Source organism: Dipodomys spectabilis, unplaced genomic scaffold (genome assembly GCF_019054845.1).
Source record: "Dipodomys spectabilis isolate Male_0828 unplaced genomic scaffold, ASM1905484v1 ptg000360l, whole genome shotgun sequence".
Classification (NCBI taxonomy): Eukaryota; Metazoa; Chordata; class Mammalia; order Rodentia; family Heteromyidae; genus Dipodomys; species Dipodomys spectabilis.
In genome coordinates this window covers 3,825,435-3,851,278 of record NW_024871037.1, presented here as the reverse complement: position 1 = coordinate 3,851,278, position 25,844 = coordinate 3,825,435, and the positions used below count along the sequence as shown (strand labels likewise).

The following is a 25,844-nucleotide window of genomic DNA, read 5'->3' as shown; positions in this document are numbered from 1 at the left end:
AAAACCGGAAGTGGCGCCGTGGTTCAAGTGGTAGAGCACTCACCTTGAGCTGAAGAGCCGAGGGACAGCGCCCAGGCCCAGAGTTCAAGCCCCACAACCGACAAAAAAAATAACGGTACGATGAGCGTGGGACTCACCATAGCAGACAGTGCAGCGCTGCAGCGCCGCCAAGGCTGGCCCGGCGTCCTCTCCCGAGGGGACCACGACCACCCGGAACGCGCCCGTGTCATCCATCTGTGGGCAGAGGCGGAGGGAGGGACAGTGAAGGGTATGCACGTGAGACCCTCCCTCTTCTACTGCACAACCCTGAGATGGCGGGGGGGGGGGGGGGTATGGGTAAAGAGCACCCGGCTCTCCCCACAGCCTGATGACTCGTTTCTGCTTCGGTTTAGCTCATCTGTGAAGTGGGAATACTCTGAGAGCGGCCCTGGCTGGTGCCCAGGCCAGTGGGACCCACGTGGGTCCAGAGCAGCCCCCCAAACATCTTCCTGTCCCAGGTGCCTATCACCCCAAGAGCACACGCATCCTGGCCTTCAGCTACACGCGGAGAAACTGAGTTAATCAGAAGGGCTGGTGTCGGTGGCTCACGCCTGTCACCCTAGCTACTCAGGAGGCTGAGATCTGAGGATCGTGGTTCAAAGCCAGCCCGGGCAGGAAAGTCCTTGAGATTCTTATCTCCAATGAACCACTGGAAAACCAGAAGTGGCGCTGTGGCTCAAGTGGAAGAACGGTCGCCTTGAACTGAAGAGCTGAGGGACAGCTCCCAGGCCCAGAGTCCAAACCCCAGGACTGGCACCAAGAAAAGAAAATAATCAGAGAATTCTGAAGCTGTGGCTTTGTCACAGCCCTGTCATTTGCATAGCCTGGCCCCGTCCTTCCTGATTTGCATGCATTCTCTCTAAGCCCCACCCCACTGACCACTTCATTTGCGTAATTCCAAGACCAGAGCCAAACTCATCAGCATCTCCCAGACTCCCGTCAGCAAACCAAGCATCAAGCTGCTGAACTATAATCATCATAATTCCAGAAAACGCTGTCATTCTTGGGGGAGGGGAGGCCGGTCGTGGGGCCTGAACTCTGGGCCTGGGCACTGTCCCTCAGCTCTTCAGCTCAGGGCAGGCGCTCTACCACTTGAGCCAGAGCGCCACTTCCCATTTTCATTGGAGATAAAGAGTCTCACAGCCTTTGCTGCCCAGGCTGGCTTTGAACCAGGGTCCTCAGATCTTAGCCTCCTGAGTAGCTAGGATGACAGGCGTGAGCCATGGGTGTCTAGCTCATCTAACAGAAGTTTTTTTTTCTCCCTGAACCACCATCTGCCTAGTTCAGGCTTTTTGGTGTAGCCAGGATGACCGGTCCCCACCCAGTGTCTTCCCACTGAGAGAGAATCGCACAGGCTTTTCCACCCAGGCAGGCCTAGAGCCAAGATCCCCACCCCACACCTTCACCCTAGTAGCTGGGATTACAGGTATGCACTACTGCACCCAGCTGAGCTTGAAGACAAGGAAATGCGGTGTGTGTGCATTCTCACTAGGTTTCTAGGTTGCAGACGCCATCAAGGAAGATGAACCACCTTCCTGTAAGCCTTCATTCTTACCGCAAAGGCCCGCTTTACAGAGGGTATGGGGCGGAAGGCAATGACCACAGGTATGATATCCAGGGCGCTGAATTCCATGGCGGCCGTGGTGATCATCTGGGCGTCAGCCGACGGACCGCTGGTGAAAAAGGCGGCGATCCTTCTCGTGTGAGCCCCGGGCAGTGTCCGCTTGAAGACGTGTCTGGAGATAAACCTCATGGCCTGGCCCAGCTCCCTCTGGGCCGAGCCCGGCTGGAACGGCAGCGTCTCGATCTCTCGGAGCAGCTGCTGCTTCGTGTGGCTGTCGGAGAGGCGGATCCGGTGCTGGGCGTGGGAGCCGTAGGTGAGGATGGCCACGCGGGCGCCCGCGGGACACCCATGCTCGCGGACCCGCACGTCCTGCAGCAGGGAGACCACCATGGCCTTCATCCGCTCGAACTCCTGCGCCGTCACCTCGCGGGACCCGTCCAGGGCAAACACCAAGTCGGTGGGGTGCACCGGGCATCGGGGTGCTCCTGAAAGACAGGTGAGGCGTGCTGGCTTCCTGGTGGAGGGAGGGGTGACATGGCCCTCCCCCCAAAAAAGAGAAATGCACTCATCACCTGACTTAGAACCACTCTGCACAGCACCTTAATAAGAACTACAAACGCTGGGCGCCGGTGGCTCCCGCTTGGCATCCTAGCTACTCAGGAGGCTGAGATCTGAGGATCACGGTTCAAAGCCAGCCCGGGCAGGAAAGTCCCTGAGACTCTTCTCTCCAGTAAATGACTCAACAATATAGCCAGAGGCGGGGGGTGTGGTTCAGATGGTAGAGCACCAGTACCAGCACACACACAAACGACTGATACTAAAATGGCCTCCTCCTGGCTCTTCGGACAAATCACTGGGGAACCCCACGGGGTGCCGGAAGTTGCAGGCCGCTGTGCCAGAAGGGAAGCCCGGAGAAAGTTTCTACTGGCCAGAACCCATCTGTCCCCGCGTGTGACATTCTTAGAACTTCATCCAAACACGCCAGAAGTAGAGACGACTTACCCTGTCTGCAAGCTGGGGAGAAAAAATGGAGGAGACTGGGTTAATGCTCGGTAAGAGAAGGAACAGAGCTGTACTGTGCACAGATATCACGGCTGCCTGCCCCCGATGCTTTGGTGGGACACTCAGAAATTGGCTGAGACATGGGGCAGAGAAACCCTACCATCTGCACTGAGACACCCCCCTGATTTTAAGGGGGGTGAGAAAAGAAGGGGGAACAGCACACAGTGATCCATCAGCAGCCTGTGGCCAGCCAAGGACAGACCGTCTCTACCTGAGTAGAGACTCTGTCTGTACACACTTATGACTGCCAATACACACACACACACACAATTTATGTGCATATGCAGGCCAAGCAACTCCTATCTGACATTACAAGTGTTTCAGATTATTTTTTTCAGAATTTGGCATAAATTCACCGTTAATGGGATCCAAGTCTAAAATGAAGTTCATCCTCTGGGTACTGGTGGCTCACACCTGTCATCCTAGCTACTCAGGAGGCTGAGATCTGAGGATCACGGTTCAAAGCCAGCCTGGGCAGGAAAGACCATGAGACTCTTATCTCCAATAAGCCACTCAGAAAACTGGAAGTGGCTCTGTGGCTCAAGTGGTAGAATGCTCGCCTTGAGCTGAAGGACAGCGCCCAGGCCCAGAGTTCAAGCCCCACAACCAACAAAAAATTATGTTTCGTACACACTTGATACATGTCCCTCAGAGTAACTATATATTATTTTTAGTATACTTTTTTTTTTCTGTACATGGATACTAGGCCTTTTTGTTGGTGGTGGTAGTCGTGGGGCTTGAACTCTGGGCCTGGGCGCTGTCCCTCAGCTCTTCAGCTCAAGGCAAGCGCTCTACCACTTGAGCCATAGCACCACTTCTGGTTTTCTGGTGGTTTATTGGAGGTAAGAGTCTCAGGGCCTTTCCTGGCCCTGGGCTGGTTTTGAATCGTGATCCTCAGATCCCAGCCTCCTGAGTAGCTAGGATGACAGGCGTGAGCCACCGGTGCCCAGCGATGCAGCCTTTAAAATATAGTTTTATTATTTTTTTTCTGTTGATGTGGGACTGAGGAATCGAGCCAGGGCTTCCTGCATGCTAGGCCAAGTATTCTACCACTAAGCCACAGTCCCAGCCTGGAGTGCTGGGTCTTGAAATCAGAGTCTCCCATTTTCCCGTTGCTCATGGCTAGCACTTGGATCACACCTCTAGTCTAGCTTTTTGCTGGTTAGCTGGAGATAAACTCACAATTTTTCTACTCAGACTGGCTTTGCACTCCAGAAAGTCTTTGAATTAACCAGCAAAAATGCCGGAAGTGGAGGCATGGTTCAAGTGGTACAACATTAGCGTTGAGCACAAAAGCTCAGACACGGAGCCCAGGCCCTGAGTTCAAGCCCCAGAACCAGAACAACAGGACAACAAAACAAAACCCACACTGGGCGGCTGATGGTGTCTGCTGTGTCGGCATTTCTGTGGCAGCTCACACGGTGGGGTACTATAGCAGGTACTTACGGCTGCTGTCCCGCACGTACTGGATGAGGTCACAAGTCTGCAGTTGAAAAACAAAACACAGAATTCACCAAGGGAGCTGGGTGACCACATTGACAAAGCAATCGGGGAAATGGAGGGAGGAAATACTTACAGAGAATGTGGGTAAGCCCCGGGCTCCCTTCACGCCCTAGGAGACAAACGAATGTTTTAGGATCTCATAGTCACACACAGTAGGAGCCGGAAGGTGACCAGCACTGTCACGGGAGGGGACCGATCTTAGCAGCTTTGTTTTTGGGGGTTTTTTTTGGCCAGTCCTGGGCTTGAACTCAGGGCCTGGGCGCTGTCTCTGAGCTTTGTTACTCAAGCCTGGCGTTCTACCACTTGAGCCACAGCGCCACTTCCACTTTTCTGCACTGGAGATGAGAGTCTCAGGGACTTCCCTACCTGGGCTGGCTTTGAACCTCTAATCCTCACATCTCAGCCTCCTGAGTAGCTAGGATGACAGGCGGGAGCTACTAGAGTCAGCCTTGCATTGACATTTTTAATCAGTCCTGGGGCTTGAACTCAGGGCCTGGGCATTGTCCTTGAGCTGCTTTGGCTCAAGGCTAGCGCTCTACCACTTGAGTCACAGCGCCACTTCTGGCTTTTTCTGGATAGTTTATTGTACTTTTGAAATGGAAGAGGACTTGGGGTGGTGGGTAACTTGTCCACTTACCTTTCGTCCTGGAGGTCCTGGCTCCCCGGGAATTCCCGGCTCCCCAGGAAATCCAGAAGACACCTCAAAGCAAGAGTGACTGATTAGAAAATCATAGTTGAATGCGCCTGTGTCTTTTCAATTTAGTTCTAAAATACTTAAAGACCAAAGAGTGGAAAGGGAACCTTTTTTTTCTTCTTTTTCCAGTCCTGGGGCTTGAACTCGGCCTGGGCATTGTCCTTGAGCTTCTTTTGCTCAAGGCTAGCGCTCTACCACTTGAGCCACAGCGCCACTTCCGGCTTTTTCTGTGTATGTGATACTGAGGAATCGAACCCAGGGCTTCATGCGTGCTAGGTGAGCACTCTACCACTGAGGAATCGAACCCAGGGCTTCATGCGTGCTAGGTGAGCACTCTACCACTGAGCCACATTCCCAGCCCACAAGTGAATCTTTTACTTCCATTTTACAGAATTGAGAGATTTAAAAGTACACACATACACGTACACACACACTCAGAGAAGGAGGGGGAATTTCCCAGGTATCTCTTCTCCAAATAATCCTTGCTAACATGTTAGTGAATTTTCTTATTCACTTAATATTAAGATATGTTCTTTTTAAAATACTACTTGATGGGGTCTAGGAAGGTGGCTCAGTGGTAGAGTGCTTGACTAGCATGCATGAAGCCCAATCCTCAGTACACATAAACAAACAAAAATTGGGCTGGGCACCGGTGGCTCACGCCTGTCATCCCAGCTACTCAGGAGGCTGAGATCTGAGGACTGTGGTTCAAAGCCAGCCCAGGCAGGAAAGTCTGTGAGACTCCTATCTCCAATGAACCACCAGAAAAGTAGAAGTGGCGCTGTGGCTCAAGTGGTAGAGCACTTGCCTTGAGCAAAGGAAAGTCAGAGACAGTGCCCAGGCCCTGAGTTCAAGCCCCAGGACTAGAAAAAAAAAAATACTACTTGATTGGGTCACTTTTTGTTTTGGTTTTTGGCCAGTCCCAGGGTTTGAACCCAGAGTCTTGCACTCAGAGGCTTGTTTGGTTGGCATCTAACACCCGAGCTATGCCTCAAGCCCAACTTTTTCCTGGTTAATTGTGAAGCGGATAATTAGAGACTAGAGTCTCACAGACTTTCCTGCCCGGGGCTGGCTTTGAACCCTGCTCCTCAGATCTCAGCCTCCTGAGTAGCTAGGATGTCAGGTGTGTGAGCCACTAGCATCCGGCATTTCTTTTCTTTTCTCTTTTGCATTTATAACCTTGCAAGTTTCTAGAAGTTCCAGGGGTTGGAGAGGCCCCCTTCTTGGGAACCTGGGCAGCAGCTCACCATTCTGCCTGGGGCTCCTTTGGGTCCAGTTTCTCCCAGATCACCAGGGTCCCCGATCTCACCCTAGATACATGCATGAAAATACAATGGTTATTGAAATCAGCGACCTCACGGGGTCTGTGGTGTTATGATTGGGGATGAGACGGTATTAGGCTTGAACTAAGGGCCTCGCTCAGTTGGATTTTTCACTCAATGCTGGAGCTCTTCTGCCTGAGCCACAGCTCCATTTCTGGCTTTTTGCTGGGAGTCTCTCTCTAAATTGTCTACTTGGGCTGGCCTTGAACTGTGATCCTCAGATCTCAGCCTCCTGAGTAGCTAGGATGACAGGTGTGAGCCACTGACCTCTGACTCCCCAAGAGGGTATTTCTGACAGTTCTTTAGATGCAGTGAAGTTCACAGTACCTTGAGTCCGATTTCTCCAGGGAATCCCTCTTGCCCCTACAATGGACAGCAGAGAAAAATCAATCTACGCATGCGTCACCGGGTACATTCACCCTTTTTTTTTTTTGGTCAGTCATGGGGTTTGAACTCGGCCTGGGCACTGTCCCTCAGCTGTTCAGCTCAAGACTCTACCACTTGAGCCTCAGCACCCCTTCTGGTTTTCTGAGTGGTTTACTGGAGATAAGAGTCTCATGGACTTTCCTGCCCGGGCAGGCTTTGAACCGCGATCCTCAGATCTCAGCCTCTTGAGTAGCTAGGATGACAGGCCAGTATCCTGAAGTTACTATTTGGTTCAAAGAGAAACCCTGTAAACTCTTATGCTAATAGCGAAAGCAAACAATTATGGATGGACCAATCACAGACTCCATTCCTGAAGAGACCTAAGGGAGCAGGGAGGGAGCCAAGATAGGAGGCTCGGCCCCATTCATCATCCACCCCAAACCTGGAATACTCAGTTTCCCAAGGTCGATGCCGGTACCTGGGCCTTACCTTCTCCCCTTTGCGCCCAACACGGCCATAACCCGGAAGGCCATCGTCACCCTGTAAAAAGAGCCTAAGTGAGAAACACCGCGGAATACGGACTGGGAGCAGAAGCGGGGGCAGGTTATTCACAAGGAGACACACAACAAGGGGTTTGGGTTTGATTGGGGTCCATGAAGAAGCCAGAACCCTTTTCCCAGCCGGGCGCCGGTGGCTCACGCCTGTCATGCTAGCTGCTCAGGAGGCTGAGATCTGAGGATCACAGTTCAAAGCCAGCCTGGGCAGGAAAAGTCCGTGAGACTCTGATCTCCCAAAAATAGCTTTAGAATTGGAGCCGTGGCTCAAGTGGTAGAGCTCCAGATGAGCATAAACAGATCGGGGGGCGGGGGATAGGACCCAGGCCCTGAGTTCAAGCCTCAGGACACACACACACACACACACACACACACACACACACACACACACACACACACACACACACACACACACACACACACACACACACACACACACACACACACACACACACACACACACACACACACACACACACACACACACACACACACACACACACACACACACCCCCTGCCATATTGAGATAGCATCTATCCATTGCTCCTGAGCTGCCACTACAGTGAATGACTCCCAGACCCAGAAAGAGAGCAGCGATCGCACCTGAGCACCTCGAGGGCCGGGGAAGCCGGCGGCGCCTCTCCTCCCGCTATCTCCAGGCTCTCCCTGCACAAACACAACAGTGAGCATCAGGAAGATGGCACTAAAGCAGCAGCGTTCAGCGGTGCCTATGGGAGTCACGCAGCACCATGGCTGCGCGCCATCATGATGTCGCTGCTGCAGAAATGGCAGGTGTCTTGGTCCATTTTGAGGCGGCCAAGTGTGAGACAGCCAGGAAGCTCAACATGGCCTGGGAGGCGGGGGGCCTCTTAAGAGGGGCATGCGTCCCCATCGATGACAAACCCACCTCACATGGGCTTTGGGAGGAAGCAGCTACATGGGACATTCGTAGGATTCGGGTTTACAAAGGAACATTCATAAACAGGCACTGGTGGCTCACACCTGTCATTCTAGCTACTCAGGAGGCTGAGATCTGAGGATCACGGTTCAAAGCCAGCCTGGGCAGGAAAGACTGTGAGACTCTTATCTCCAATGAACCATCAGAAAACCAGAAGTGGTGCTGTGGCTCAAGTGGTAGAGCACTTGCCTTGAGCTGAGGAGCGGAGGGACAGTGCCCAGGCCCAGAGTTCAAGCCCCACGACCAACAAAAAACCAAGGAAAATTCATTTCTTGTTTGTGCCAATACTAGGGTTTGAACTCTAGTCCTGGACACTGTCCTGGAGCTTTTCTGCTCAAGGCTAGTGCTCTACCAATTCAGCCATGGATCTACTTCTGGTTTTTGTTGTTGTTCTGTTTTTGTTTTTTTGTCAGTCATGGGGCTTGAACTCTGGGCCTGGGCTCAGTCCCTCAGCTCTTCAGCTCAAGGTTAGTGCTCTACCACTTGTGCCACAGCGCCACTTCTGGTTTTCTGGTGGTTCACTGGAGATAAAAGTCTCAGGGACTTTCCTGCCCCAGCTGGCTTTGAACTGAGATCCTCAGATCTCAGCCTCCTGAGTAGCTAGGATGACAAGCATGAGACACCATCTCCCAGCAGAGAAAGGCTTCTTTGAAGAATAAACATGGTCCTCACTAACAGACAACATGTGTAAGAGGAAAGAAGATGGCAATGAATTATAATTAGGTGGGAAGGGGGGAAAAAAAGAGGAAAATATGCTGATTTCTAGGAAGGAAAATTCAAGAAGGGGTCCTCAGGAATATCAGCTGGCAGCTGTACGCCGGTGGCTCACGCCTGTCATCCTAGCTACTCAGGAGACTGAGATCTGAGGATCACGGTACAAAGCCAGCCCTGGGCAGGAACATCCATGAGACTCTTCTCTCCAATGAACCACCACAAAACTGGAAGTGGCGCTGTGGCTCAAGTGGTAGAGCGCTTGCCTTGAGCTGAAGAGCTGAGGGACAGTGCCCAGGCCCAGAGTTCAAGCCTCACGACTGACAAATAGAAGGAAAAAAAAGGAAGGAGGCAGATGAAGAGGCAGGCCAGGAGGCAGGGGGAAGGAGCAGATGAATGGGCAGAGAAAGGAAGCTGGCCACTCCAGGCCATCCCTGGGCTGGAGATGGGGTGTGGTGGACCCCAGCAAATGAGATTAGGCTGAGCTGGAATGGCTGAGCTCATCCTGGTCCCCACCCTAGACCTGGGAGGGTGCTGACTCTCGAAGAATTAAGTCAGGCTCTGGGGCAGCTGAGCTGTGTTTTATGTCTTTGTGTTGAAAGGGTTCTGGCTAATGCCAGCAGACCGATGTAGCTCTCTTGAGGAGGGGTGGGGGGGAAATGGTCCAGTTTAGGGGTGTCAAGAATGTGACCTACTTTATTTCCTTGGCTTCCCACACGGCCTGGATTTCCTGCCGCTCCTCCCGGTCCTGGAGGCCCCTGGAATGAAACGAGGATCGAAAAGCTTCAGCACCACACAGACTGACTCTCCCCGAAACCTCCCGTGTCTCCTCTAAGAGGTGAAATCAAGCGCAGATGTGAGGATGGTCAGGGCGGGCCGACTCCTGCCCTGGGGAAGAAAAAAAAGGATTGCAGCTGTCAAAGAAAGCCTAGTGAATAAAAGAAAACGAATAAAGCAAGCCAGATGGTGGCCAAATGACTTTATGCTTTCTTGGGAGGGTTCCCCCCAAAAAAGGAAGGAAGAAAGAAAGAAAGAAAGAAGGAAGGAAGGAAGGATGGAGAGAGAGAAAAAGAAAGGAGGAAGGAAGGAAAAGAAAGAAAAGAAAACAAAGGAAGGAGGGAAAGAAAGAGAATTCAGGTTCTCAATGTTTTTTGCTTCTGGGGCAGATGTTATTAAAATGTCTAATAGTTGAAGAAATTTATTCCAAATGACATTGGCCTTAAAAAATGAGTTCTACCTCAGAAAGGGATCAGTCTTGGGCTGGGAAGGTGGCTCAGTGGTAGAGCGCTTGCCTTGCAATGCATGAGGCCCTGGGTTCCATTCCCCAGCACCACATAAGCAAAAAGAAAAAAAAAGCCGGAAGTGGCGCTGTGGCTCAAGTGGTAGAGCGCTAGCCTTGAGCTGAAGAGCTGAGGGACAGCGCCCAGGCCCAGAGTTCAGGCCCCACAACCAGACCCCCCCCCCCAAAAAAAGAAAGGGATCAGTCTTTTATTATTATTTTTATTATTATTTTGGAAAGTAAATGTACTTTTATTTGCAAATGACATCTTGTGCATTTGAAAGCTCAAGATATTAAAGAAAAATACCTAGCACTTTATAACAAAAACTTCTCAGGAAGTGCCAGATAAATCTTCTGGAATAGTCCTTAGAAACTGTTAAAAAAAAAAAAAAGGCAATTGTGCCTGGCACCCGTGGCTCATGTTTATCATCTTAGCTACTCAGGAGGCTGAGATCTGAGGATCACAGTTCAAAGCCAGCCTGGATAGGAAAGTCCTTGAGACTCTGATCTCCAATGAACCACCAGAAAACCAGAAGTGGTGCTGTGGCTCAAGTGGTAGAGCACTTGCTTTGAGCTGAAGAGCTGAGGGACAGCGCCCAGCCCCAAGACCAACAAAAAAAAAGGGGGGAGAGGGTTTGAAACACTGTGAAATCCTTAAGATAAATTTAACAAGATTTATCAAAGAAAGCTTTAAACCAAGTACTAGTGGCTTACACCTTGCTACATAGGCTGTTGAGATCTGAGGATCACAGTTCAAAGCCAGCTTGGGCAGGAAAATTCACTGAGACTCTTATTTCCAATGAACTATCAGCAAACTGAAAGGTGAGTTGTGGGTTCAAATGGTAAATCACAGGCCACTTCCTGCTTGCTTGCTGATAGTTCATTCAAGATAAGAGACTCAGTGAACTTTAGCAAAAGCATCAGGCCTTGAGTTCAAGCCTCAGTATTGGCACAAATGCACACACACAGACACACGGAAAGAAAGCCCTTAAGATCTTATTGGCTGGGCACTGGTGGCTCACACCTGTCATCCTAGCTACTCAGGAGGCCTGAGATTTGAGGATCTCGATTCAAAGCTGGCCCAGGCAGGAAAAGTCCATGAGATTTTTATCTCCAATAAACTGGAAGTGGTGCTATGGCTCAAGTGGTAGAGCATTACCTTGAGCTGAAGAGCTCAGGGACTGCGCCCAGGCTCAGAGTTCAAGCCCTAAGACCAACCAAAAAAAAATCTTATTGAAGAATATTTTTTTAAAAAACCCTCAAAACAGATAGACATAGAATATATCTATATGGAAAATCTATGATGTACCAGTGCAATAAGTCCTTCTTGCTGCCCAGAAAGCCTGTTTTCCTGGAATAGTTCCAGAGCCAAAAATCTTACAACACCAATTCACACACAAGTTGCCTTTCTCTCCTCCTAACACTGGATGGGAATCTCCCTCTTTGGAATATCCAAATAATATCGAGAGCGATCTCCATGGGGCAAACGCCCTCTACAGATTCTTCAAAGTCATTCAAACACTAGCGAGTTCCAATCATATTCACAACGTTTTAATTACAACGGCCATCATGCTGGAGAAAAATAATAATAATAAATAATTGTAATAACCCCAATCGCCAACAGCATTTTCTCTATGCCAAGTAGACGGCTTCAGAAAAAAAAAAAAATCAAGCACAGAAAGCCATGGTACCCAGCCAGCCAAATGGAAAGGAAGCCTGGCAAGAAGAAGTCTTTTGTTTGCCTAACTGGCAATGTCCAGAGGGTGAATGATTTATGACAACCATAAGCAAGAGGAAAGAGAACACAAGCCATTCCCACCAGAGCTGCCCTGCCTAGCAAGGGGAATGCTGGTGGGTACCAATTCCACAACAACAAGAGACTGTAATCCATGCTGCATCTACAGACTTAATCAAAGACCAGTGAGGTCATCACCCAATAGACTTTCCTTTGGCATCTGTTGCCATGTTTCTTGCCCTGTGGGCGTGAGCTCGTTCTGGGCCTTGAACTTACCTCTTCTCCAAGATGAAACCCATCTAGTAGTGTCTTCTAGAACATGCCACAGTGTTATTTTTTGAGATCCTGGGGCTTGAACTCAGGGTCTGGGTGCTGTCCCTGAGCTGCTTTTGTGCAAGGCTAGCACTCTACCACTTGAGCCAGAGCAACACTTCTGGCTTTTTTTTTGGTGAGGAGGGTTCGATCGTGGGTCTTGAACTCTGGGCCTGGGCGCTGTCCCTCAGCTCTTCAGCTCAAGGCAAGTGCTCTACCCCTTGAGCCACAGCACCACTTCCAGTTTTCTGGTGGTTCATTGGAGATTAAGAGTCTCACGGACTTTCCTGCCTGGGCTGGCTTTGAACCGTGATCCTCAGATCTCAGCCTCCTGAGTAGCTAGGATGACAGGTGTGAGGCACTGGTGCCCAGCTTGCCACAGAATTGTCATAGAGACACTGGTTTTCAATTTTGACGAAAGTACTCTCTCGAGCAGCATGAAACTTGATCACTGTATTATAGAACTAAATTGCTGGAAAGTTGACAATTGTGGATTCAAAGAAAGAGTTTGCTCACACCACAAATTGAGATGAAAAAGAAAACTGATGGGCTGGGGGCAAGAGGGCTCCTGCCTGTCATCCTAGCTACTCAGGAGGCTGAGATCTGAGGATCGCAGTTCAAAGCCAGCCTGGGCAGGAAAGTCTATGAGACTCTTATCTCCAATAAACCACCAGAAAACCAGAAGTGGCACTCTGGCTCAAGTGTAGAGTGCTAGCCTTGAGCTGAAGAGCTCAGGGACAGTGTCCAGATCCTGAGTTCAAGATCCAGGATCAGAACAACAACAACAAAAAAAGACAAAAAATCCTTCCACATTAAAGCCAAGATCAAAGCTACATGTACTTTTGGCTTATAACCTCTCTCCCCCTCTCTCTCCCTTCCTTCTTCCCTCCTTCCCTCTCTTCCCTCCTTCCCTCCCACCCTGTCATTGCATACCTGAGGGCCTTTCATTCCCAGACTTCCTTTTTCTCCTCTTGTTCCAGCCTCTCCTCTGGGTCCCTAAATGTACAGAATGGAAGTTACGTTTCTCCCTAAAAAGGAACACTTGCGAATGTAGTATCTCGCACACATGGAAAGGCCAAGTAAGACAGAGAAATAGAGATTCCATCGCTCCAGTCACGTCATAGGTCACAGTGGATCATTCACGTTCTTCCTCATCTAGGGCAAGGGGCCCAATTGCTGTCTTCAAGATCCATATGCTAAATCCATGACTTTGTTAGGTGCAAAGGGGGAAAAAGAAGTCAATTATGTAAATCTAAAACCAGATCATTTAAATACATTTTCTACTCCATGGCCACACTAAAGACTGGCCATATAAAGCAGGGCTCCAAAGCCCGGTGCCAGTGGCTCACGCCTAGCTACTTAGCAGGCTGAGATCTGAGGATTGCTGTTCTAAGCCAGCCCCCGGCAGGAACACCTGTGAGACTCTGATCTCAATAAACCACCAGAAAACCCGAAGTGGCGTGGCTCAATTGGTAGAGTGCTTGTCTTGAGCTGAAGAGCTGAGAGACAGCACCCAGGCCCAGAGTTCAAGCCCCACAACCAACACACACACACACACACACATACACACACAGAGCTCCAGGACAGCGCCCAGGCCCTGAGTTCAAGCCCTTGGACTGGCATGCACGTGCGCATGCATGCACACACACAGTCTCAGGGGCTTTCCTGCCCAGCTTTGGTGATCCTCAGATCTCAGCCTCCTGAGTAGCTAGGATGAAGGCATGAGCCATCTCACCTGCCTGTTAGTGTTCAGATTGTCCATAGATATACTAAGAAATTTCCAGACCGTGCTTGGTTTAGGCTTCTTCTAAATTATGTTGTGGGGGAAAAGATGGGAGAAAGGATCCTGTATTGTTACTTGTTTAGCTACTGAAATGCATCTTAGAAAGCCAGGACCAGTGGCTCACATCTGTCATCCTAGCTACTCAGGAGGCTGAGATCTGAGGATGATGGTTCAAAGCCATCCCAGGTAGGAAAGTCTGTGAGACTCTTATCTCCAATGAACCGCCTGAAAATCATAAGTGGTGCTGTGGCTCAAGTGGTAGAGCGAGCACTCACCTTGAGCTGAAGAGCTGAGGGACAGAGCCCAGGCTCAGAGTTCAAGCCCATGACCAAAAATAAAAAAAAAAGAAAAGAAATAGACCCTTAGGGGATGGAGCCATGGTTCAGTTGGTAGAGGGACAGCCAGTGAGTAGAAGCATCAGGTACTGAGTTCAAGTCCTGCTCTCAGCCAAAGGAAAGAAATGTGTCTCTTCAATCTCAGTGGCCAATATTTCCCACTTACAAGGAAGGAAATGGATCTTTGCTGGGCTGGCAAGAGCGACACAGCAAAGCAATACCAGCTGCTGAGAACTAGGCAGCTAAGAGATGGTTGATTGCTCAGAAATCTTGGTAAGATGTAGGCCACGCCTGGCTTCTCTTGATGAAGGCTAACTTACCCAACTCCCCTGCACCACACTATCATTGTGTAAGGCTTGTATTTCCTTAAGTGTTTGTTTGAAAACTTTGAAAGATAGCAGAACTACCAACTGGCCTGACATAAGCCAAACATCTTTTATCTCTCGTGCTTTCATAAGTAAGTCTGAAGAGGCCAAAGTCAAGTCGTATCTGCGTTCTGTCTTCTTTCATGTCAGACGCTCTTATTTTAATTTGTGCCAGTACTGGGGCTTGAACTCAGGGCCCTGCACCCTTGCTTAGCTTTGCTCAAGGCTGATGTTCTACCACTTTGAGCCACCCCTCCACTTCCAGCTTTCTTTTTTTGGGACTTGAACTCTGAGCCTGGGCTCTGTCCGTGGGCTCTTTTGGCTCAAAGTTAGTACTCTATCACTTGAGCCACCACACCACTTTGAGCTTTTTCTGTGATTAATTAGAGAGTCTCACAGAATTTCCTGCCTGAGCTGGCTTCAAATCATGATTCTCAAATCTCAGCCTCCTGAGTAGCTAGGATGACAGGCGTGAGCCACCGGTGCCCGCTCACTTCCAGCTTTTTGACGGTTTACTGGAGATAAAGATTATCATAACCAGGTGCTGGTGGTTCACACCTGTCATCCTAACTACTCAGGAGGCTGAGATCTGAGGATCCTGGTTCAAAGCCAGCCTAGGCAAGAAAGTCCATGAGACGCTTATCTCCCATGAACCACCAGAAAATGGGAAGTGGTGCTGTGGCTCAAGTAGTAGAGCGCTCGCCTTGAGCTGAAGAGCTGAGGGACAGCGCCCAGGCCCAGAGTTCAAGCCTCACCACTGACAAAAAGATTCTCATGGACTATTCCTGCTCAGGCTGGCTTTGAACTGTGATCCTTTGAACTGCGATCCTCAGATAACTGCCTTCTGAGTAGCTAGGATGACAGGTGTCATTGTTATTTTAGGCTACATTTTTTTTGGGGGGGGTCCAGTCGTGGGGCCTGAACTCTGGGCCTGGGCGCTGTCCCTCAGCTCTTCAGCTCAAGGCGAGCGCTCTACCACTTGAGGCACAGCGCCACTTCCGGCTTTTTTCTTTTTGCTTCTGTGGTGCTGAGGAATCGAACCCGGGGCCTCATGCATGCAAGGCAAGCGCTCTACCACTGAGCCACCTTCCCAGCCCTTTAGGCTACATTTCACCCTGTCTGGCCTGCGCTTCTGCTCTCTCCTCGTGTGACCTGTGCAGAGAGCCAACAATGGCTTATTCCCTGCAAAGAAAAATAAAAATGCTGAAGGCAGCTCCCTCGAGAAGTGAACTGGAAAAGACAGGCAGAGTGCCCTATGATTGGATGGGACCCCCCCACACACACACACAGTCAATTATCCAGCTGCATTAGGACCAATTTTTTCCTAGAGCAGAGCCAATATCTCAACACCACGGACATCCAGAGATGCAACATGGAACCATTCCTGTGCCGGCTGAGCCTCCCAGGTCCCAGATGTTTTGAGCATCAACATTTCCTTTGGCCCAAGGGTTCCCAGGATTATTTCTTAACCTTGAACCCAGCCTGCACAGGGCCTGCAGTCCTCTGTGTTCATTCTCTTTTCTTCTCTGGCCCACGACACAACTTAGATCAAAGAGATCTAGTGCTTTGTTCAAAGCCCGATTGGGTTGCTTCTTATTAGTTGAAACCTCTGGAATTGTGCAAGGCGGAAGTTTTTTTTTTTTTATTTTGTTGGTCGTGGGGCTTGAACTCTGGGCCTGGGCATGTCCCTCAGCTCTTCAGCTCAAGGCGAGCACTCTACCACTTGAGCCACAGTGCCACTTCCGGTTTTCTGGTAGCTCATTGGAGATCAGAGTCTCATGGACTTTCCTGCCTGGGCTGGCTTTGAACCAGGATCCTCAGATCTCAGCCTCCTGAGTAGCTAAGATGACAGGTGTGAGCCACCAGTGCCTGGCTTTGGAAGTTATTTGATCAAGGCTTAAAAGGTTCTTCAACACTCAGATTTCCTCTGTACTGCTCCCATACCTTGGCTGGTCTCAATGCATACCTGAGGGCCCTGAAGTCCTGGTGATCCTTCTGGTCCATCTGGGCCTGGGACCCCGGGTCTACCCTGTGGTGAGAATGAATTAGGCTGTTAGTTCTGTGGCCTGGAAATTTGAGGTCCATAGGTTCAAGAGCAGGATTTTTTTTGTTTTCTGGTTGGTTGTGGGACTTGAACTCTGGGCCTAGACATTGTCCCTCAGCTCTTCAGCTCAAGGAGAGTGCTCTACCACTTGAGCCACAATGCCACTTCCGTTTTCTGATGGTTCATTGGACATAAGAGTCTCACAGATCCTCCTGCTTGGGCTGGCTCTGAACCTCGATCCTTAGATCTCAGCCTCCTGAGCAGCTAGGATGACAGGCATAAGCCACCAGCGCCTGGCTTCATAATTATTTTTATTGATGATCAGACTGGCCTCAAACCATGACTACTCAATTTCTCTCTCTCCAGTAGCCAGAATTAAAAGTTTGAGCCACTTTGCTAGTCTTATTCTGTTTTTAATGCAGTATGTGTTTAAAAAAAAAACAAACAGAAAAAACATAAAGCAAACACCAGTTGGTGGCTCACGCCTGTAATCCTATAATTCTAGCTACTCAGGAGGCTGAGATCTGAGGGTCGCAGTTCAAAGCCAGCCCAGGCAGAAAAGTCAGTGAGACTCTCATCTCCAATAAACCACCAGAAAACCAGAAGTAGAGCTCTGGCTCAAGTGGTAGAGCACTAGCCCTGGGCCAAAGAAGCTTGGGAACAGCACTCAGACCCTGAGTTCAAGTTCTAGGACCAGAAAAAAATAATTACATAAAAACCCAGTTACCTGTGGGCCTGTATGTCCTCTTGGGCCATGAGCTACCTATAGAAAAAAAAAAAAAAAAAGGAAAGAAAAGAAATAGTGTGAATTTACAAGACAAAAGGCAGTTCACAGTTTTCTTTCAATTAGTAATAACTACCTTGAAGCACCAACAAATAGATAAATTTCCACAGGGTGCTTAAACCATTCAATCATGCACTTCATTGACAAGCAACACGGTGCCAGCCCTGCCTTTCTAACAAAAATCATAGCTAATGGAAAGAAGACGGGCCGTGGGCAGCAATGTGGCCTATATTGGACTTTCACTACAGCTGCTTTCCAGTCCCACAATTGACTGCTTCCAATATTGTTTCTTTTTCTCTTCTCCAAGTTCACCAAAAGTCAGCAGTGGACTAGCAGAGACCAGAGGGAAAAAAAAACCAGAATAAATTCCAGGAACTTTGTCATGGCTTGAATTCAGAGAGGAAAGCAAGCCAGAAGAGCGGGGATTTTGGTTTTTTTAATGTTTTAAGGCCAAGCAATCTGAATGCCTGTCAGAAATGAATCATCTGAAACATTCACGAGTTACTCAATTTAGCATTATTAATAAAAGATCGCCAACCAAACAATCAGTGCATTTTTCATTCTGGGGAAGGTAAGGAGAGCCATGTCAATGGATCAGGAAGTTAAAAGGCAAAGACACCCGGCACGCATGGTTCACTCCTGTAATCCTAGCTGTCATCCTCAGGAAGCTGGGGTCTGAGGTCCAAAGTTCACATCCAACCCAGGCAGGAAAGTTCATGAGAACTGCTGCTTTCTGGCTTGAATCCTTCCTCTCTGCCTCCAGGGAGAGCTGTTGATAGCAGCTTAAGCCAGCAGGTCTGGCTGGGAAGGTGGCTCAGTGGTAGAATGCTCACCTAGCATGCATGAAGCCATGGGTTCAATTCCTCAGTATGACATAAACAGAAAGAGCCAGAAATGGCGCTGTGGCTCAAGTGGTAGAGTGCTAGCCTTGAGCCAAAGAAGCTCAGGGACAGTGCCCAGTCCCTGAGCTCAAGCCCCAGGACTGGAAAAAAAAAAAAGGCTACAGGTCTGTCTTCCCTCTATACCACTTCTCAACTGGAAGAGAGAGCTTAGCTTGTCCTCTAATGTATTTAAGTAACATGATTTACATTTACTAAAGACCTGTTGCAGTATGGTTCTTTTGTTGTCACAAGCTAGAGATGTTATTGGCCTTCCATGAGCAGTGGTCCAGGATGATATTAACATTCTAGAATACACAGACAGCCCACAGATAACCAGGACCAATTCACCCAAAGTGCCAATGGTACTGAGCTCCTTGAGAGAAAAGATCCTTTGTGTGTGAGTCCTGTGGATTGAACTCAGTGCCTGGGCACTGTTCCTGACCTTCTTTGCTCAAAGATAATTCTCAACACTTAAGCCACAACCCCACTTCTGGCTTTTTTGTTCTTGGTAGTTCATTGACAGTAAGAGTCTCACAGACTTTCCTGCCTGGGCTAGTTTCAAATCAGGATCCTCACATCTCAGCCTCCTGAGTAGCTAGGATTACAAGAGTAAGCCACCAATGCCTGGCTTGCTTCATAGTTCTATGGTTGGTGGACTTGATGTTGCCCTCTAGGTGTTTAATAACCGTTTGTGGAATGCATAAAGATCAGATCTGTCCACCTGATGTTCATGGGTGTATACAACTTCAACCATTCACCAGCATTTCATAACACTATGGACTTTTCAGTGCTCCTGAGGATCGAACCCAGGCCCTTGGGGATACTAGATCATCACTCTACCCCTGAGCTACCAACTCAACCCAGAGACTACATACATTCTACCATATTGTTCTTTTTCGTTGGTGGTGGTAATGGTCATGAGGCTTGAACCAAGGGCCTGGGTACTGTTCCTTGCTCAAGGCTAATGCTCTACCACTTTGAGCCACAGCTCTATTTCTAGTTTTCTGGTGGTTCATTGGCGATAAGAATCTGGTAGACTCTCCTGCCAAGGCTGGCTTCGAACCATGATCCTCAGATCTCAGCCTCCTGAGTAACCAGGATGACAGGTGTGAGCCACCAGTGCCCAGCCTACCATTTTATTCTGAACCTTAGAGATCAGTTTCTTCCTGAATGACATTTCTATCTGGGCACTGGTGGCTCACGTCTGTCATCCTAGCTACTCAGGAGGCTGAGATCTGAGGATTGCGGTTCAAAGGGAAGTCTGTGAGACTCTAATCTCCAGTAAACTACCAGGAAACCAGAAGTGGCACTGTGGCTCAAGTGGTAGAGCACTTGCCTTGAGCTGAAGAGCTGAGGGACAGCGCCCAGGCCCAGAGTTCAAGCCTCACAACCACCACCACCAAAATAATAATACGGCTGGGAAGGTGGCTCAGTGGCAGAGCGCTTGCCTTGCATGCATGAGGCCCTGGATTCAATTCCTCAGCACCACATTGGCAGAAAAAGCTGGAAGTGGCGCTGTGGCTCAAGTGGTAGAGCGCTAGCCTTGAGCTGAAAAGCTGAGGGACAGAGCCCAGGCCCAGAGTTCAAGCCCTACAACTGACAAAATAATAATAATAAATAGAATACATACATCACCCCAGTCCTCCATACAGGAGTAACCATTCACATTTGGTAAGCATGCATTCTGATATCAGGTGTCATTTCCATAGAGTTGCAGAAGCTACAGGTATCACGGTCTGGAAGGGCTCTTACCGTCCTTCTTCTGGAGCCCGGTGTTCCTGGGGGACCTGGCCAACCTCTTCTCCCCTGTCAAAGGAACAGACAGACACAGGAGGCTATGATGAGCTCCAGTCCAATGACAGTGTTGCCTTCCTTTGGAATGTGCCGTCGCTTCTACTGGCCACCAATCACATCTCCTCGTGGGCGGGACATGAGGGATGAGGACCACGCCCTGGCTTCTCTGGCTCATCACCACTGTCTAATGGAGTATGCAGATGAAGTCCCGCCCCCCTTGGGTGGCCAGCAAGTAGAGCTAGGAGTCACAGATTGGCTATCAGCAGCTGAGATGGCTCCTTGTAGACGTCTTCCCTGGCTCACCTGTGATGGATGTGTTCACACCACTAGTCTCAAGAGACTCACAGTCTTCTCAGATGCAAAAGTGTGCGGTAATTGATGAGTCAAGACAAAGAAGGTAGGGGCTGGGAAGGTGGCTCAGTGGTAGAGTGCTTGTCTTGCATGCCTGAGGCCCTGGGTTCGATTCCTCAGCACCACATAAGCAAAAAGAAAAAAGCCGGAAGTGGTGCTGTGGCTCAAGTGGTAGAGCGCTAGCCTTGAGCTGAAGAGCTGAGGGACAGCGCCCAGGCCCAGAGTTCAGGCCCCACGACCGACCAAAAACAAAAAAAGAAAGTCACTCCAGACCTCAAAGTTGGTAAGGGACAGGGCTAAGGGAGGACACAGGCCTGCCGTCTCCTTCAGACCAGAACTGTCCCCTACATTTCTCATCAAGAGAATCCAGAGACTCACATTACCCAGGTAACTTTTTTTTTAATCGTAAAAAACAGGCTAATATGAGCCAATTGTAATTGGTGAGAGTACGTGTGTGTGCAATCCCGAGAGACTCATGAGACTTACACACCAACCACATCCTCTTCTGTCATGTGCTAATGACAGATGTCTTCTAAGACTATGCATCTTCTGAACATTGGGAAGGTCAAGAGTGTGTGTGTGTGTGTGTGTGTGTGTGTGTGTGTGTGTGTGTGTGTGTGTGTGTGTGTGTGTGTGTGTGTGTGTGTGTGTGTGTGTGTGTGTGTGTGTGTGTGTGTGTGTGTGTGTGTGTGTGTGTGTGTGTGTGTGTGTGTGTGTGTGTGTGTGTGTGTGTGATGGGCTTGAACTCTGGGCCTAGGTGCTGTCCCTCAACTCTTCAGCTCAAGGTGAGCACTCTACCCCTTGAGCCACAGCACCACTTCCAGTTTTCTGGTGATTCATTGAAGAGTTTCACGGACTTTCCTGACCTGGCTGGCTTTGAACTGTGATCCTCAGATCTCAGCCTTCTGAGTAGCTAGGATGACAGGTGTGAGCCACTGGTACCCAGCTTCAATAGCTTTTTAAAAAAAAGAAAATTAAGGTAGCTGGGTGCTGGTGGCTTATACTTATAATCTCTTAACTCCTCAGGAGGCTGAGATATGAGGATCACAGTTCAAAGCCAACCAGGTCAGGAAAGTCCATAGGATTTTTGTTTCTAATTAACCACTAAAAACAAAACAAAACAAAAAAAAAAAAAAAACAGAAGTAGAGCTGTGGCTCATGTAGTAAAGACTTAGCCTTGAGCAAAAAAGCTCAAGCACCCAGGCCCTGAGTTCAAGCCTCAGGACTGGCTTTAAACCTCAAACTTTTAAATCTCAGCCTCATGTGTAGCTAGGATTACAGGTGTGAACTCCCAGTATCTGGCTTCATTTCAGATTTTTTTTTTTTTTTTTTGCATCCGGTCATGGGGCCTGAACTCTGGGCCTGGGCACTGTCCCTCAGCTCTTCAGCTCAAGGCTAGCGCTCTACCACTTGAGCCACAGCGCCACTTCCAGCTTTTTTTCTTTTTGCTTATGTGGTGCTGAGGAATCGAACCCAGGGCCTCATGCATGCAAGGCGAGCGCTCTACCACTGAGCCACCTTCCCAGCCCCCATTTCAGATTTTTTAGCAGGCATTTCCAAGTCTATGATTGAGAACTTAAGCCTTCCTGCCATTCCTGACAAGTTGATTTTCAACGCCCACATCATTAATTACCTGTCTGCCACGTTCTCCTGGCAAGCCCTTGGATCCTTGTATGTTATTGTCAAATCCAGGAATCCCCTAAAAAATAGCAAATAGAAGATTAATAGATTTGGAGTTTGACAAGAGAAAGAAAGCAGAAATGGGTTGAAATTACAGAAGTGAGCCTCTGAAAGTCTCAAGTAGTTGCCTTTTTGCTACTGTTGTTGGTGGTCATAGAGCTTGAACTCTGGGCCTGGGCGCTGTCCCTCAGCTCTTCAGCAAAAAGACCAGCGCTCTACCACTTGAGCCACAGTGCCACTCTGGTTTTCTGGTGGTTCATTAGAGAGAAGAGTCTCACGGACTTTCCTGCCCGGGTTGGCTTTGAACCACGATCCTCCGATCTCAGCCTCCTGAGTAGCTAGGATGACAGGCGTGAGCCACCGGCGCCTGGTCACATAGTTGCATCCTAAACACACTATACAGAGACTATCTAATTTAAAACACTAGAAAATTATATTTTGGAGGTAAAGGTAAGAAATGGAAAGAAAGGAGCCAGGCACTGGTGGCTCACGCCTGTTATTCTAGCTCCTCAGGAGGCTGAGAGCTGAAGATTAGGATTCAAAGCCAGCTTAGATGAGAAAGTCTGTGAAACTCTTATCTTCAATGAACCACCAAAAAAGCCAGAAGCGGAGCTATGGCTCAAGTGATACAACACCAGCCTTGATTGAAAAAGCTCAGGGGCAGCACCTAAGCCTGGAGTTGAAGCCCCAGGACTGGCACCAAAAAAAAGAAAAACTTCTAGTCCAAATAGAAAGTGCCAAATGCCAACTGAGCATTCCAGTAACTAGAAAATTCTGAGTCCGATTAGACTTTCAAGAATGTGTCCTTTGGGGCTGGGAAGGTGGCTCAGTGGTAGAGTGCTTGCCTTGCATGCCTGAGGCCCTGGGTTCGATTCCTCAGCACCACATAAGCAAAAAGAAAAAAGTCGAAAGTGGCGCTGTGGCTCAAGTGGTAGAGCGCTAGCCTTGAGCTGAAGAGCTGAGGGACAGCGCCCAGGCCCAGAGTTCAGGCCCCACGACCGGACCCCTCCCCCACCCCCCCCAAAAAATGTGTCCTTTGCTTGCATTCCTATTTTTTAAAAATCTGATCATATGTATATTCTATTTATTGTATCAACCTTGTTCTTCCAGATTTTTCCTGAAATAATCACCCACTAAAACCACAAGTGGATAGAAAGAACCATTATATATTGAAACCTCTCTAACGTTAGTAATGGTTAAACAAAACCCCAGCACATCACAGTGGATTGAATTGTCACTCATCTTGAGGGTATAGAACATTTCTTTTAAAATAAAGATCACTCTGGCTCACACCTCTAATCCTAGCTTCTCTGGAGGCTGAGATCTGAAGATCACAGTACCAACCCAGCCCAAGCCAACAAATCCAAATACTTATCTCAAATGAACAAGCAAAAGACTAGAATGGAAGTATGGTTCAAGCGGTGGCATGCCAGCCTTGAGCTGAGAGCGGAGAGGGGAGAGGAAAGGAGAAGCAATAAGGAGAGGAGACAGAGGAAGAGATACAGAGACCAAGACCAAGAATAACTCCGTTCACGTGTTGCAGTACTAAGACGGACAATAATGGAAGATACTGGCATGGACTGGAATTCCTACCTATGAACAAGATCAAGCACAGATACTACCTTTTGTTGTTTTGCCAGTCCTGGGACTTGAACTCAGGGCCTGGGCACTGTCCCTGAGCTTCTTCAGCTCAAGGCTGGCGCTCTACCGCTTGACCACAGCGCCACTTCCGGCGTTTTCTATGTATGTGGTACTGAGGAATCGAACCCAGGGCTTCGTGCATGGTAGGCGAGCACTCTACCACTGAGCCACCATCCTAGCCCACAGATACTGCTTTTTTCAACTCTAAAGTTTGGACTGGGATTTCTCCTGTAATACTTCCAAGATAGAGGCATCTGTCTGTCTGTCTCTCAGAGGGCCAGTCGGGTCAACACCCTCCCTCACCGCCCCCCACCCCCCAGCCACGTGCCTACCGGGTCTCCTCGTAGGCCCTTTGCTCCACGATCACCAGGAGCCCCTTGTGTTCCTGGGCTTCCCTGACAACACGAGCACAAATCAGAATAAAAACAGCATGAGAAATTTTAATAAAATTCAGATTTTTTTTAAAAAAACCCTAAACTTTTTTGACTTATGTCTTTTTGGGGGGGGGGTTGGGGGGGAAGTTCGGTCGTGGGGCTTGAACTCTGGGCCTGGGCGCTGTCCCTCAGCTCTTCAGCTCAAGATCGGCGCTCTACCACTTGAGCCACAGCGCCCCTTCTGGAGATAAGAGTCTCACAGACATTCCTGCCCCGGCTGGCTTTGAACTGTGATCCTCAGAGCTCAGCTTCCCGAGTTCAGCTAGGATGACAGGCGTGAGCCACCAGCGCCTGGCTCGACTTATGTCTTTATCAAGATAGACAAGAGTCCTTGCCAAGTAGCCCCTGGCCGGCCTCAGATGTGGGATGCTCCATTTCTGCTTCCTGAGTGCAGGGATTACAGGTGTGTGTCACCATGCCTGTTGCCCAAGGTCTGGGCTTCAACTAGAAAGCAGGTTGTAGGGCCAGGTATTCCCTTTCGAAAGATGACTTTAGAGGTGGCTTCTAGATTGGAGCTACCTATACCCCGTCACCAATGCCCCCCCCCTCCTGTGCTCAGTGGGGCAGCTGCTTTGCTGCCCCCCAAACTTCATTCCTTCTCTTATCAGGTTCTTTCCCAGGGGGTGGAGGTGGTTTCCCACTGGAGTGGGCATGATCCCTTCCCCTGATCGGCTCTACGACTTGATGGGGGTCTGTGGGAAGAGACAGGCGCGCTGCTTTGTGAAGGTTCAAGGCTAAGCCTCAGGCTCTGTTTCTCTCTGTGCTTTATGGAACTCAGCTCTGGCCAGGAGAATGACAAACCTGTGAACACAACTCCCAGCCAACCTCCAGAACTGGGCCCAGGTCAGCATAGAACTGCCAACGCCTCAGCCACTAAAGACATCATGTTGTTGGTGTGTGGTGTGTGTGTGTGTGTGTGTTGTGGCACTGTTCCCTGAGCCTCTTTTGCTCAAGGTTAGCACTCTACCACTTGAGCCACAGCGCCACTTCTGCCTTTTTCTGTGTTATGTAGTACTGAGGATTCAAGCCCAGGGCTTCACGCATGCTAGGCAAGCACTCTACCACTGAGCCACCTTTTCCAGCCCTTAGGGTATTTCTTTTACTGTACAAATAATAGCTTTCAAGTAGAGTTTTGGATTTTTCCCTCTATTGAGACCCTACCTGGGACCCCTCATCGCCCTTTTCTCCTTTTCTTCCAGGAAGACCACTGTCACCCTAAAAGAGAGAGAGAAAGAGAAGGAAAAGCTCAAATTCTCATTATTCTGGGTGGGAAATAGCTCAGAAGGGTTTGGGGGTGGGGGGAATAGAAGGAAAGAGTCTACCTGCTCTCCATTTAAGCCATCAATCCCACTTTCCCCAGCTTCTCCCTGAAAAGAATACAATGTGAAATCAATAAAATTAAAGAAAAAAGAAAGAATACAATGTGTCACATCTGTGTGGAAAGAAGTCAGATATCCAACAAAACCAGGCATTCACACACACACACACACTCAATAAAACAAAACAGCCTCTCTGTTCGGCAGTGCCTGAAGAGTCTCAAAGATGGATTTCAGAAGAACTGTCAACAAGCAAGCCATAAACAGAGTCTATAATCAAAGACAGAAATGAGTCTCTGGGGAAAGGAAGGGCAGCAGCGATGTTGGCGATCCAGT

At 49.2% G+C, this 25,844-nt stretch overlaps 2 protein-coding genes across 2 annotated transcripts in view; one reads left to right on the top strand and one right to left on the bottom strand.

Annotated features, from left to right (window-relative positions):
* The window catches only part of Pik3r4 (phosphoinositide-3-kinase regulatory subunit 4), a 64,533-nt gene extending 54,822 nt beyond the window's left edge, over nucleotides 1-9,711 (top strand). Inside the window, exon 21 of the mRNA XM_042666005.1 lies at nucleotides 9,529-9,711. The gene's annotated coding sequence lies outside the window, so the exon portion shown is untranslated. The remainder of the gene's footprint in view (nucleotides 1-9,528) is intronic.
* Nucleotides 1-25,844, bottom strand: part of Col6a6 (collagen type VI alpha 6 chain) — a 58,661-nt gene that overhangs the window by 7,737 nt on the left and 25,080 nt on the right. Inside the window, exons 15-33 of the mRNA XM_042666002.1 lie at nucleotides 25,515-25,559; nucleotides 25,354-25,407; nucleotides 24,091-24,153; nucleotides 22,071-22,136; nucleotides 20,045-20,098; nucleotides 17,355-17,390; nucleotides 16,550-16,612; nucleotides 13,034-13,096; nucleotides 9,470-9,532; nucleotides 7,709-7,771; nucleotides 7,040-7,090; nucleotides 6,512-6,547; nucleotides 6,110-6,172; nucleotides 4,806-4,868; nucleotides 4,242-4,277; nucleotides 4,112-4,148; nucleotides 2,606-2,617; nucleotides 1,595-2,088; nucleotides 138-234 (exon numbers count right to left, since the gene is read on the bottom strand). Of these exons, the coding sequence (XP_042521936.1) occupies nucleotides 138-234; nucleotides 1,595-2,088; nucleotides 2,606-2,617; nucleotides 4,112-4,148; nucleotides 4,242-4,277; nucleotides 4,806-4,868; nucleotides 6,110-6,172; nucleotides 6,512-6,547; nucleotides 7,040-7,090; nucleotides 7,709-7,771; nucleotides 9,470-9,532; nucleotides 13,034-13,096; nucleotides 16,550-16,612; nucleotides 17,355-17,390; nucleotides 20,045-20,098; nucleotides 22,071-22,136; nucleotides 24,091-24,153; nucleotides 25,354-25,407; nucleotides 25,515-25,559 (1,459 nt within the window). The remainder of the gene's footprint in view (nucleotides 1-137; nucleotides 235-1,594; nucleotides 2,089-2,605; nucleotides 2,618-4,111; nucleotides 4,149-4,241; nucleotides 4,278-4,805; nucleotides 4,869-6,109; nucleotides 6,173-6,511; nucleotides 6,548-7,039; nucleotides 7,091-7,708; nucleotides 7,772-9,469; nucleotides 9,533-13,033; nucleotides 13,097-16,549; nucleotides 16,613-17,354; nucleotides 17,391-20,044; nucleotides 20,099-22,070; nucleotides 22,137-24,090; nucleotides 24,154-25,353; nucleotides 25,408-25,514; nucleotides 25,560-25,844) is intronic.